Below are 12827 nucleotides of genomic sequence, written 5' to 3'. Positions count from 1 at the left end.
GAACCACAAATGTACATGCAAGTGTGTGCTCTGAGGCTATGTGAGAGTTGGAGGAAGCATATGCATTATGTGAAAGGGACAGTATGAGAAAGGGTGGGGGAGGGCCTCTAAGATATCTTTAGGCTTCCCACATTGTAGAATTGCCTATGGCCCTCCAAATCCTGAAAGTAATTTCTCCTATATCTTTCCTACTTAAATGAGGAGTTTGGAAGTCAAGATTTAACTACACCTAAATAAACAAGCTTCCTTTTTCATTTGTGTCGGCCTAATATCAACAAAGAAGTAGACAATAAAATCTACTTGGAAGAAAGGGGAGATGGAAAAAATTAAACAGTGTAAATCATCATTTGCATAAACACTTGATCACTCTTATATTCTTGGGTACATGGTCGTTATACTTTTAATTTAAATTCCAGGTCTGGTCTAAAGGTCTTCTCTATCATTGCAACCTAACGAATATGTTCAGTCTTTTAGATATATCTTAGTGTGAAACATAAGGCTGGCATAAGAACGTTTCCCAAGATACGGTATTTTCTATAGTTGTATATTAAATTAATCTCAAGCTAATCAGGTAAGGAATAATCTAAGAATGTAAAACAGTTGAACATAAGTGATCCACTCCGTACTTTACCTCTAAGATAACCATAATCTGGAGAACGTGTTCTGTATCTTCTTCCTCTTCTTCAAAGTCATATGAGATGGTAAATGTCAACTGTCCTCCAGCTGCTGTAAGCTACAAGAGAAGAGATGCGTAATCATTACAAGACAGGAGATGGGCTGTTAAATCATATTTTACTTATTATTTTAAAATCATTTTATTGTTCTAGAGGGTAGGATTTGGAAGAAACAGAAATCACAAGGGTGCAGAGTGAGAATGATAGACATTTCTTTAGCAGTAACCTTTATACGAACCTTACCCATCAACAGCAAGCCTGACATAAATATAAATTCATGTATTATTTTCCCCAGGATTGCAGGCTTGCTGAAATAGGTTAAGTTCTGTGAAACCAAACACAGCCCCTCCTGTCATTTTCCTCGTCTATAGCTTGAGCTTTACAATTCCCAAGCAGAAAAGGATCTTTGCCAAAATTGGGAGATTTCTACCCATCCCCGAGGGTCACTCACTTTCTGTTGGTCTGAACGCTTTGAACAAAGACATCACTCCATTTGACAGCGACGTTACATAAACTATAAGCTAAGCTGGGAAATGTCGGTCAAAGAAAAATAAAGGAATAGCAGCAAATTTTATATTATGATACAATTCAACCAAAACTCCCAAAGAAGATACACTTTTCCCCGTGCAATCAAATATGCTTAGTTGGAATGAATGCTATTATTCCTTTTCATTAAATAAACCTCCTTCCTTCCAATATGCACGTCAAGCCCTGTGTTAATGGATGTTTGAGGTTTACATCTTCTGACATTGACAGTAACCTTGTAGAAAGAAAAAAAATAGGAAAGCAAGATCATTTATAGGACAGGAATCAACATTGGGGCTTGAGTGACAGATTCAATGCAAATACGGCAGTCCATTTTTAAAAATTCCACTCCGGCATTGTAAATAAAGACATTCATAAAACAAAGCTGATGATTTGTATTCTGCTGTTTCCTCCGTGCTGACAAACAGAGACCCAGCTTCACAGCCATCAGCTCTCCGTGGCCTCTTACTGCAGACCCTGACCACAAAGCAATTCTGGGCGATGCACTGGATGGAGGAGGAGGAGCCCGGATTCCTTGCAGAGTCGTTCCATGGGGAATGGCACATAGCTCTCCATGGCTGATGAAATAGGGTTTTCAACTTGCAGCTCCGCAATGTCTTCTATGAGCTCATTACATGGAGCTCTACAAGGAACTAGAATTCAGAAAACTTTTATTCCCCTGTTCCCCTGAGAAATAGCCCTACTCTAATGTCTTCTCATATATAAAATAATAAATATCTGCCTGGACTATAGCGCTTGGCATCATTGTGAGTAACAAAGGGTAGATCAATGTAAAAGGTTTTTGGTTCTATTAAGATAAGCATCCAAAATATCACCTTGCAATAGAAGAGTCCAGAAAGGCAGCAGGAAAGAAGGCTTTATATATTTCAAAGAAGACTGAACTACTTTTCTACATTAATAAAAATATTTAGCAGGACGTAGGGATGGAGTTTGGGGAAAACACAAGGATATAGATCTATAATGTTGCAAAACTTTTGAGCTTCCAGTTATATTTTGATCATGTAAAATTTGGACTGTGTTTTTATTTTCTTTGGAATATGTTTCTCTAAAAAAAAAAAGAAAGAAAAACACTCCATTTTAATTCATAGTTTCTTAATTTAAAAATTATACAAATGTGTGGACCTCAGAGATAAAGCTAATGCCTATTTTGCTAATAAAAAGAGTCAAAGTGAGTGCAATTTGAATATCCAAGCTTTTCAGACTTGAGACAAAATAGAAAAACGTTTTATTTGTTATAATATTTCATTTGTTTATGCCATTTCCACACCTACTCATAATAATTATGAAATCATCTAGCATGTAAAACACTTTGAGAGACAAATGAGGGTGGAAATGGAGAAAACAAACAAGAAACAAATATAGAAAAAGAAAGGGCTCTTCTGCAGGTCAGTGATCATATATAAAACATGAATGAAGGAGTGAAATTAAATCAACCTATTCTTCTGAGGGCTTATCATTACTATTATAGTAATAAAAATGAAAATTTGCCCTTCACTCACATTTCATAAAGCAACTGTCCCCAACTCTTTTCGTGGATCTTCAATACCTATACGTCAGTATTATTAGAACTAATTTTTGAATCCACTAACAATTTTCATGAGTGAATCCATTTTACTTCTACCTAAGTTATGTGAAAAACAGACCATTTTAAAAAGGTGTATGTTGAGTTACCAGATTTGTTTTTTCCTCCAAATCAAGTACCCATTTCTAGAATGTTAGAATCACTATCTTTTTCACTCACTGTAAAGGTGTATATTTATGGCCATTTCTATATTGGTACTTAGTCAAGTACTTTGAGTAATTTTGAAAAAGGATTATTTAAGGTACCATCCCACAGTTTAGAGGTCATATTCTTAGGAATAATCACTTAATCTCTGTTAAATTCCTTTCCCTCTATTTTTCCTTGACCTCCATTATCTCTTCATAAGCAATAAACCCAAGCATTTCCTGATGTTGCCAGCTAATGTGTCTTTCCTGACAAGTACATACCATCATATGAAAGTCTCTGTGATGAGTCAATTATAAGACAGCATCTTCTTTTCTGAGGGATCTCATTTTTTGGGAAAAACCTGTAGCAATATTCAGAGTACAAACTGTCCTTTCCTATAGCTTTGGATGAAGAAGTCTCTGCCTCTTCTTCTACCTGTCGCTCCATATCCCAAATGGCTCTTATGTGTCTCTTTCAAGTCCTTGCATCCCCACTGTCCTATATTCCCTTAAGTATCCCAGTCTCCACGCTCTCCATCAAATCCAATGTGCACTGGACTGTCAATCATCAGCTGACTTTACTGTCTCCTCTAACCATTATGTATGGTTATTACTTTCACTGCCGAACTCTCAGATACAGGACATTACATGCATTTTCTTTATTCTTACCCACCCAGCCTTTCTTATTTTATCTATTGCATCCTGTCTTAACCCTTGGTACTCCACTAAAAATGTTTCTTGAGGGGCACCTGGGTGACTCAGTCGGTTGAGCGACCGACTTCGGTTCAGGTCATGATCTCACCGTTTGTGAGTTCGAGCCCCGCGTCGGGCTCTGTGCTGACATCTCAGAGCCTGGAGCCTGCTTCGGATTCTGTGTCTCCCTCTCTCTCTGACCCTCCCTCATTCATGCTCTGTCCCTCTCTGCCTCAAAAATAATCATTAAAGAAAAAAAATTAAAAAAAAATGTTTCTTGAGGGGCACCTGGGTAGCCCAGTTGGTTAAGCCGCCGACTTCGGCTCAGGTCATGATCTCACGGTTCGTGGGTTCGAGCCCCACATCAGGCTCTGTGCTGACAGCTCAGAGCCTGGAGCTGCCTCAGATTCCATGTCTCCCCTTCTCTCTGCCCTTCCCCTGCTCATGCTCTGTGTCTCTGTCTCTCATAAATGAATAAACATTAAAAAAAAAGTGTTCTCGAAAGTTCATTTATGAACTCTACCTGGCAATGGACCTTCTGCTTCTGTTCAGTTTTATTGTTAAATCTGTATGTAGCATGTAATAGTTCTTAAAATTCTCGACTCCTTTGTCTCCCGTTGTACCAAACTTTCATAATACTCCTTCCTCTGCCTTGGTCATACCACTATCTCATTTGTAGAAACATTTTTCTTTCTTATTCTATACTCTGTGTATGGATATCTGCAAAATTTTTATTCCCTTTGGTTACCCTTTCTTATTGTCTCCCCATTCCTCTCTCATGGATTTAATTATGTTTGTGCCTGGTTCCTCATCTGTATCTTCCACCGTGTGCTGTAGCCATGTATTAGTTAGCTCAGGATGCCATAACAAAATACCAAAGACTGGTGCTTAAACAACAGAAATCAGATCAAGGTGTAGGAAGAACTGGTTTCCTCTGCAGCCTCTCATCTGGGCTTGTAGATGGCCACCCTCACCCTGTTTCCTCACCTGGTCCTTCCTTCTGTGTTTGTCAGAACACACTATTCTATTGGCCTTCTTCTTTTTTTTTTTTTTTTTTTCAACGTTTATTTATTTTTGGGACAGAGAGAGACAGAGCATGAACGGGGGAGGAGCAGAGAGAGAGGGAGACACAGAATCGGAAACAGGCTCCAGGCTCCGAGCCATCAGCTCAGAGCCTGACGCGGGGCTTGAACTCACGGACGCGAGATCGTGACCTGGCTGAAGTCGGACGCTTAACCGACTGCGCCACCCAGGTGCCCCTTATTGGCCTTCTTCTTATAAGGACTCCGGTCATACTGGATTGGGCCCACCCTAATTCCCTCACTTTAACTTAATTATCGCTTTAAAAATCCTTTCTCCAAATAGTGTCACATCCTAAGATTCTGGGGGTTAGGACTTCATCATTAGAATTTGGGGGGAGGGATACAATTCTGCCTATCGCAGTCCTGTACTGATTGTTCTTTTTTTTTTTTTTTAACTTTTTTTTAACGTTTATTTATTTTTGAGACAGAGAGAGACAGAGCATGAACGGGGGAGGGTCAGAGAGAGAGGGAGACACAGAATCTGAAACAGGCTCCAGGCTTTGAGCTGTCAGCACAGAGTCCGACGTGGGGCTTGAACCCACAGACTGCGAGATCATGACCTGAGCCGAAGTAGGGCGCTCAACTGACTGAGCCACCCAGGCACCCCTGTACTGATTATTTAATAATGTCTCAAACACTCAACATTCCCAGTTAATCTCATTATCTGGATCTTCCCAGGAAACACACTTGATTATTTTCCCAACTCCCATGATTGGGTCAGGTCAGTTGCTTTATTTCTGTTTCAAATGAGAAACTGTAGGTGTCACACATATTGTTTTCACTGTATTATTTATATCAAATTAGTCTCAATCTTATTCTCTTGAAATGCTTTTCCTAGCTTTCCATTTTCATTGCTGCATCACCCTTACTAGGCCCTCACCAAGCATTTGAATTCAATTCCCTGACTTCAGTCATTTTTTTGGCGGCGGGGGGGGGGGGGCGGATTTTATCAACTGTTACTTCTGTTGTTGCCTCTGTCATGAAGAGCCTACAGTGGCCCTGGGATCTATAATATCATTTGAGTTTCTACGCAGTTTCAATAAGTCTAGGATCTATTTAGCGCCCTTTTCACAAACTCTGCACAGGCGCTCCAGGGCCCTGCAGTAAACTCACAAAAGCACCGTAGGATACTGTAAACATTTAAAGGAAACACAAGCAACACTGTGTATCTGTTAGACGCCAGGCAAACAACTAGCTTGAGGTACTTCACAGTTTTAACATTAATGTCATATTCCTTTCAGAGATATTCTCAAAATGTTGAACTGTGTTTTTTGGGTCCTTGCACTTTCAGCAATGTCATGTCTTTGGTAAGCAAAGTTTTCAGTGTATGCTATGATAAAAACCACTTATTGCACAAAAATCAATGTGAAACAGGAATTAAAGGTAGCCGTGTGCACTCTGTTTCTAGGTTTGAACAGTTGTGTTATTACAGGCACACAAATCTCCTCTAGTAAGTCACTGTGGTTATGAAAAAAAAAGAGATTATTATATGGCCTGAACTTATGTGCCTTATCTTTTTCAATGGTTGCTAAATTGTTAAAATGTAAATATTTATGAAGCTGTTGGGCCGTAACTACTGTGGCATGATTCAGTTGGTCTAGGAGACACTGTGAAAAAAAAATACAAAGACATTCAGAATACCACAAATTGAAGAAGTTTGGGAATTTCAGATTTAGCCTCTGTTTATATCTACCCATTCTGCTACTTAGATTTGCTTCAACTCATTTTGCTGCTGAAATTCTCACTCCTACAGCTCTCTGACTATTCAAATCTGCTTTTCTTTCTTTGCTTGGCTAGTGTCCCACTGGTCAGAAGACTGAAGAGGGAAAAGGGTTTTTTTTAGTGATATTCCCGAAGACTCAGTGGCAACCACAACAGATAAGAGAGCTAACGGACTTTAGAACAGGTAGAGCTCTGCATAGACCATCTCATCCATTAACACTGAAGAATGCATTCTAACAATACATCCCATGACATTGGTAAGTTACACATACTGTGCATAGCTTTAATTTTCCACAATTTGGGGCTATGTAGACTCAATTTATTAATTTTATCTTTGAGACTTTCAAACTCATCCATTTTGGGGACAACACTGGTTACTGTAATTTTGCAGAGCACTAAAAGTACTTCCAGCACATTTCATTTTCTCTGGCTATTGACAAACAAAACTGTCACTATTCTATTGGCCAGAGAAGTATGGTTTTCCACAGGAAGAATTAAGTTCAATTCCAGTTCACATTGAGGCAATTCTTACATTTTCTGGGTAGATTAGACTATATTTAGCAGAGATGAAAGTTGTATTCCTTTTCAATACAAAGAGAAAGTGAATTTAATGGGAACAGTTCATTTCATCAGGGTCCCCAAAGACCTAGTTTTTTTTTGTTGTTGTTGTTTGTTTGTTTGTTTTTTACCTTTCTTCATATCTATTAAGCAAAATTCTCTTCAGAAAGATTCAGATATCAAATCGAGAAGCAAGGAAAAGAAACAGGGCCCATTCATTCCTGGTTCAGGTCTAAGCCCTTCCTGATCTTCAAATTCACCCCATTAAGAAAAGAGCAACACAAGTAGCTGTTTCCCATGAGTTCCTGTTTTAATTCTACCTTCAGGGGAAAGAAACAGCTTGTTTGCAAGTAACATTACAGTTACTATGCAATATATAACCTAATGTCACACATAATAATGTACTGTGCATGCAGCACATTGCATTAAAGATTTAATGAGGCAGGAAAGTTCTCCCTCATGAGTGGAAAAGGCTAAAGGTAATTTATAAAACCAAGCTTTACAACAGTATTTAGTATTAGGCTACCTGTGTTCTAGCCTCCCCCACTCCCAATCTCAAGAAAAATGAATTGAAAGGTGAAGGGTGGATGATCTATGGGGGACAATACACTCGGGGGGGAAGTTCTTTCATAAAACAAGCCTGGAATATTTGGTTGTCTGATGTCAGAACATCGTCTCTCTTCTTCCACTAAATGGGTGTAAAATCTAATATTGACTTTTGCTTACCAGAGCAAATATTTCAGGAGGGATGTACTAAAATCAAATGAAGAAAAGTGTAATATGGAGCAGGATAAATGAAACATATATGTTAATTTCAGTTTAGCATCACAAACATGGCGAGTGGTTCATCTTTCTAGATTTTGAAGCTCCAATGCCTTAAACTGTGAAAAAGTATCCCTCTCACAGAAGTGTTTACTGATGCATCTATTCATGGAGCTCTATATTAACATAGAAACAGAACTTCATGTTTTGTCATGCTTTTTGGTACATTTATAACATTGATATAAGAACATGTTTCTCTTCCTTCCAAGTTTGATAGAATAGAACAGGTCTAAGGGGATGTTGAATTAGAGAACAGGCAGAATTTACAGAGGAGGTCTTAAAGTTACATCACCTTAACGCAGAGAAAAAGAAGTAGGAGTTGTGAGCATCAAACAGAAACAATACATTCTGGAAACACTGGGCTGGAAGGCAAGAGGTTACATTATGTAGTCCAGGAGATACAAAGAGGAAAATCTTCAGGATTTTCTTGCATGCCTGCTTCCATTCTTCCCTTCTTTTCTTCCTCTCCACCTGCTCTGCCTCTTTCCTTCCTTTTATCCATCTCCTCCTTTTTTCTTCCTTCTCCCCTCTTCCCCCACCTCTTCTCCTCTTCCCTGCCCCCACTAGTTTCATCTTCTCCTTCTGATTTTTTTATCCTTTAGACATAGCCACTTCCAACCTGATAATGTTGCACTCCTTTGTATTTTGTATCATCAGAATTTCATAAGTATCCAAAGTAGGGGGTGAAAATTACAAAGCGACCGAACCAAGGACAGAATCTTCTTGCAGCCCCTCAGAGATCCTCTCTCAGTGAAACAACAACTGACCAATCAGTGTCCTTGGAGTCCAGTCACCCAACTGCTTGAGAAATTAAGTATGAACTTACATGAGTTTCTATAAAATTAGTGGTTTATTCACTTGAATAACACCAACCTATTTCAGCATGAGGTCTCTCGTGTAACAAAGTAAGCCCAATTGTACTTTCTCTATACTCTCTTATGATTCAAAGCAAATGGAATTATGCAGGTTCGATCAGGTAAGAATGTTTTTGGCTGTAACTGAAAACCAGACAATTAATGATTCTTATATAACAAGAGGTGCAGAAGAAAACACATCAAATTTTAAAATACACCCAACAGGTTATTTCCCAGTCACCAACCCCCCCCCCCGCCCCCCATTTCATGTATTTTCTACAAACACTTACTTAGATCCATTTGGGGACACTTAAAAAGATAAACACCCCATAAACAGATTTGCTAAACATCATAATAAGATGATGAAGTGTTTACAAGTACAATATCCCATACATAAATTAAGATTTAGTGTTTCCTCTAAGTGTTGTGACTGAGAGAACCACTTATCACTTTGTGACTTGCACGGATCAAGTATTGGGTTGAAATAATGCAGTCTCCACAGATGTGAGTAAATGGTAGCAGCCAAATTCTCCAAACTGCCTTTTGTTATCAAGCCCTGACTCAAAAACAGGATCTTTGCAACAGCTGTTTGTCTTCTGTTTACTTACTTAGGTTTGAATGGAATGCTCCATTGGTACCCTTGTTGTAGTTTGGATTAATTTATGTGTAAATATTCAGTACAAAAAAGTACATGCAATACAGAATTAAACATTGATCTCATCAAATGAACTGTAAAATATGGTTTTATGTATACATAACTTTCTTATTGACCAGGGCTTAAACGTTTTTCAAGTTCTCTGCCAAGAAAAAAGAAAACTGCATTCTCATGATATACAACATGGATGTTGATTAAAATAACAACATACATTTTAATCCAAGTTCCGTCAAGTTAAAGAGAAACAGGCTTACTATTTTTATATAATTGACAAATGAATATATATTTTTTATATATTTATGCATACATAAATCCTTGAAAAAAGTTAGGAGAACATTGTAAAAAGGAGATATCAATAATGCTCTTTTCTATCTGGATAAGAATTTTAGCTAATCTTTTACTGCTTAAGCGTTTTGCCTTATAAGGATATTCTTTACTCTGGATCGTATATAGCTATTTTATAGCTTTCCCCTCTTATTACAAAAGCAGGAATAAAAGTATAATAAACAGAATTCTTATCTTTCCTATAGGTAATTTTCAATGTTCTTGCCTCAACAACACTAACTATGGCTGGAAGGGCTGTATGCTTAAATGAGCTCAATCAATTCCAGGCTACATTATTTAAATAGAGGTTATCTTGAACTATCAGACAACTTATTTCTCACAAAGGTAGATGCCAGAACACCAGTCTTGGAATACTATCTTGATTTGATTCAAAATTGATCTACCTCTCTTCCTTTTTCTCTTTTCCCTTATTCATGAACTCTGCAGGTGATTCTTTATTATAGCAGTAGAAGCTGGTTATGAATTTTAGAAGAAAAGATTCCCAAAGATGCAGTGGGAACTAAGTCACACCCCCGAGGAGGACCAACAGGCTAATAAAATACATTCTAGTGCCTCCTTCCAGAATGAACAGATAAAGATTTGCATGAGTTTCTGACATGTCTGTTAACATGGGAACCATATATAAATCACACAAAAGATTAAGCTCATTCCCAGAGATTTTCCAGACCTGGTTTTGGATTCTGGTTCTGCCTTTAAATGTTGTACGGCCTTTGGGAAAGTTATCTATGCTTGCAGAATCTCAATTAATTTTCACTAAAATGCACTGAATTACACCTACTTCAGCAGTTTGTTATGAAGGTGAAATGAGCAAATATTTATAAAAGTCTTCAGTTGATACCTAGCACATAGTATATATTCAATGAATGTTGTAAATTGTACTATTTTAATAAAAAATAACTTTCAAAATTAATACATACACACTTCACTCTAAAAACTTAACCATAATGATATTTATTTCATGATTCTAAATGCACTTTAAAATCATAGCATTTCTGGAAGAGACCACAGTGTTGGCAGATCTTGTCCATGTTTTAATGTTTCCCTATGGTACTTTGCATAAGTATCTTACAGATAGTAGATACTGTGTAAATATGTGCTGAACTTTCATCAAATTCAACACCATATATCATTTCAATGTATTATAGTTGGAGAAGATATAAAAAACTGGTACAAAAAAAATTTGTACTACCCCCATGAGATAGCTTGTAGTTGTTATTAGAATAGGCCTTTATTGGTTTCTCTATTCTTATCTTTGTCGGTACTAAAAACAGACCAAGGGAAATATGTCTATTTGAGTTTTTTGGTGATTTGAGCTTACTGCAACAACTTACTGTACTGCTGACTGGCAAACTATAAGTGCATTTATTTTAAAATAAGGCCCTTTAGCATGTGGGAAGTTTGATCTGCAGCTGAAAGGAAAAATCAATATTTAAGTCATTTAGACATTTACACATAGAGCAACTATATGTCATTGCTTTTCACCAGATTCTATATGCTAAGATAATAGTGTAAATTCCAGCAGCCACTAATACATATTTTATAAGTTACAAATACATTTTCAATATGTTCTGATATATTGGCAAACAATGTACTCTCTGTGTTAAAAAGACACGTAGCATACAGATTAAAGGGAGCAATGATCCCACCGCAATCATCGCTAGTCAGAGCACATCCTTGACACCACTGTTTAAGAGAAGAGTTAACAAATTAGAGGTCAGCGGGGAGGTGTGACCAGGATGCTGACGGCTCTAAAAGCACAACAAGAGGTTCAGAAAGGTAATGGGGATATTTAACCTTAAAGAATAAAAGCCATAGGAAAAACATGATTATTTTATTCAAATATCTAAAGGTCTATCATGTATAATAAAAAGAAACTTTGCTCTCTTTGTTGCATAAAAATGGAGTCTACCTAAAGGAAGTAGGGGGTATTTCTTGATCCAGCATAAAAATTAACTTCTGATATCTAGAACTGTTGAAAATGGAATGAGTTTTGTAGAGTGTCCATATCCTTAAAGACATATGAATAGAGGTCCATCTGCCTGGGATGATAAAGAAGGAATGGCCACATCTGCCAAGAGGTTGGACTAGATCTGATATCAATGGGCAATTTGCAATTCCACCATGCGAAATTTTACAGCTAATTTACTAACAGTTGGTTAATTAAATATCACGGTAACCCTTTTCAATTTGTATTGTAGAATATCAGAATAGTAATTACTTTTATATACACCAGCTCCTTGCTGTGTGATTTTAGAAATAATACATTTAGAGGACAAACAACACATTTCATTAAGAGAAAACTACTTGTATAGACATCATTAGAGATTTGCAATGGCATAGTGGAAAAGAGTATATGGGTTCTAGAACTAGACTTCTTGAGGTAGCAGGGAATATTATTACTTATTAGCTGTGTGAACTAGAGCAGATTACTTAATCTCTCTTTTTATCAAGTCTGCATCTGGAAAATGTAAAGGATGAAGCAATAAATGCCTCATAGGGTCATTGTGAGAGCTCAAGTGAATAATCTAGAATAGTGCTTGACACTTTATAAATGTTTAATAAAGGTTAGCTGCTATCATTGTTTTGTTATTGTCGTGATTATGGAAAACAATCTCCAAAATTTTGTAACTATTCGGAGCAAGATTTTCCCACTACCACCATACTATGGTGACACATCAGTATGATCTGGATTTTTTACGTTTGAAAATAAAAACATTTGCACTTTTTTTTTAGCAAGATATAGATAACATATAAATATGGTACATCTCAAAAATTAAGGGGATCCAGTTACTGAGCCATACATAATCGAGTTACTATTTATCTGGAATTTTAGAATTTAAATAGCACTTCTTGCATCATTTTATTTAATCTCAAAAAATCTTAGCATGTAGATTTATGATTACTGTTATTATATTGTAGACATGAGGAAGCTGAGGCTCTAAGAGGTTAAGTTGCCCACAACCACATTGTCACTTTAGGGATATTAAGATTCATTCTTGATTTATGTTTAATTTTTAAAATATTCCCCCTCAAGACTCTTTCTGTTTCTCAAACATGTACACATGCATGCACAAACACACACACACACACACACACACACACACACACACATTCTCATTGTGCATTCTCTAGAATGCAAAGATCATGTGCTTCAGAATAAGACTGACCT

At 37.1% G+C, this 12827-nt stretch overlaps 1 protein-coding gene across 1 annotated transcript in view; it reads right to left on the bottom strand.

The window, feature by feature from the left end:
* LAMA2 (laminin subunit alpha 2) overlaps window positions 1-12827 on the bottom strand; it is a 615841-nt gene that overhangs the window by 281001 nt on the left and 322013 nt on the right. The window contains 1 exon segment of the mRNA XM_030316311.1: window positions 632-733. Within this exon segment, the coding sequence (XP_030172171.1) occupies window positions 632-733 (102 nt within the window).

The sequence above is a fragment of the Lynx canadensis genome, chromosome B2 (genome assembly GCF_007474595.2).
Source record: "Lynx canadensis isolate LIC74 chromosome B2, mLynCan4.pri.v2, whole genome shotgun sequence".
Lineage (NCBI taxonomy): Eukaryota > Metazoa > Chordata > Mammalia > Carnivora > Felidae > Lynx > Lynx canadensis.
Note: the sequence above shows the minus strand (reverse complement) of the source record. Positions and strands in the feature narration are given on the sequence as shown.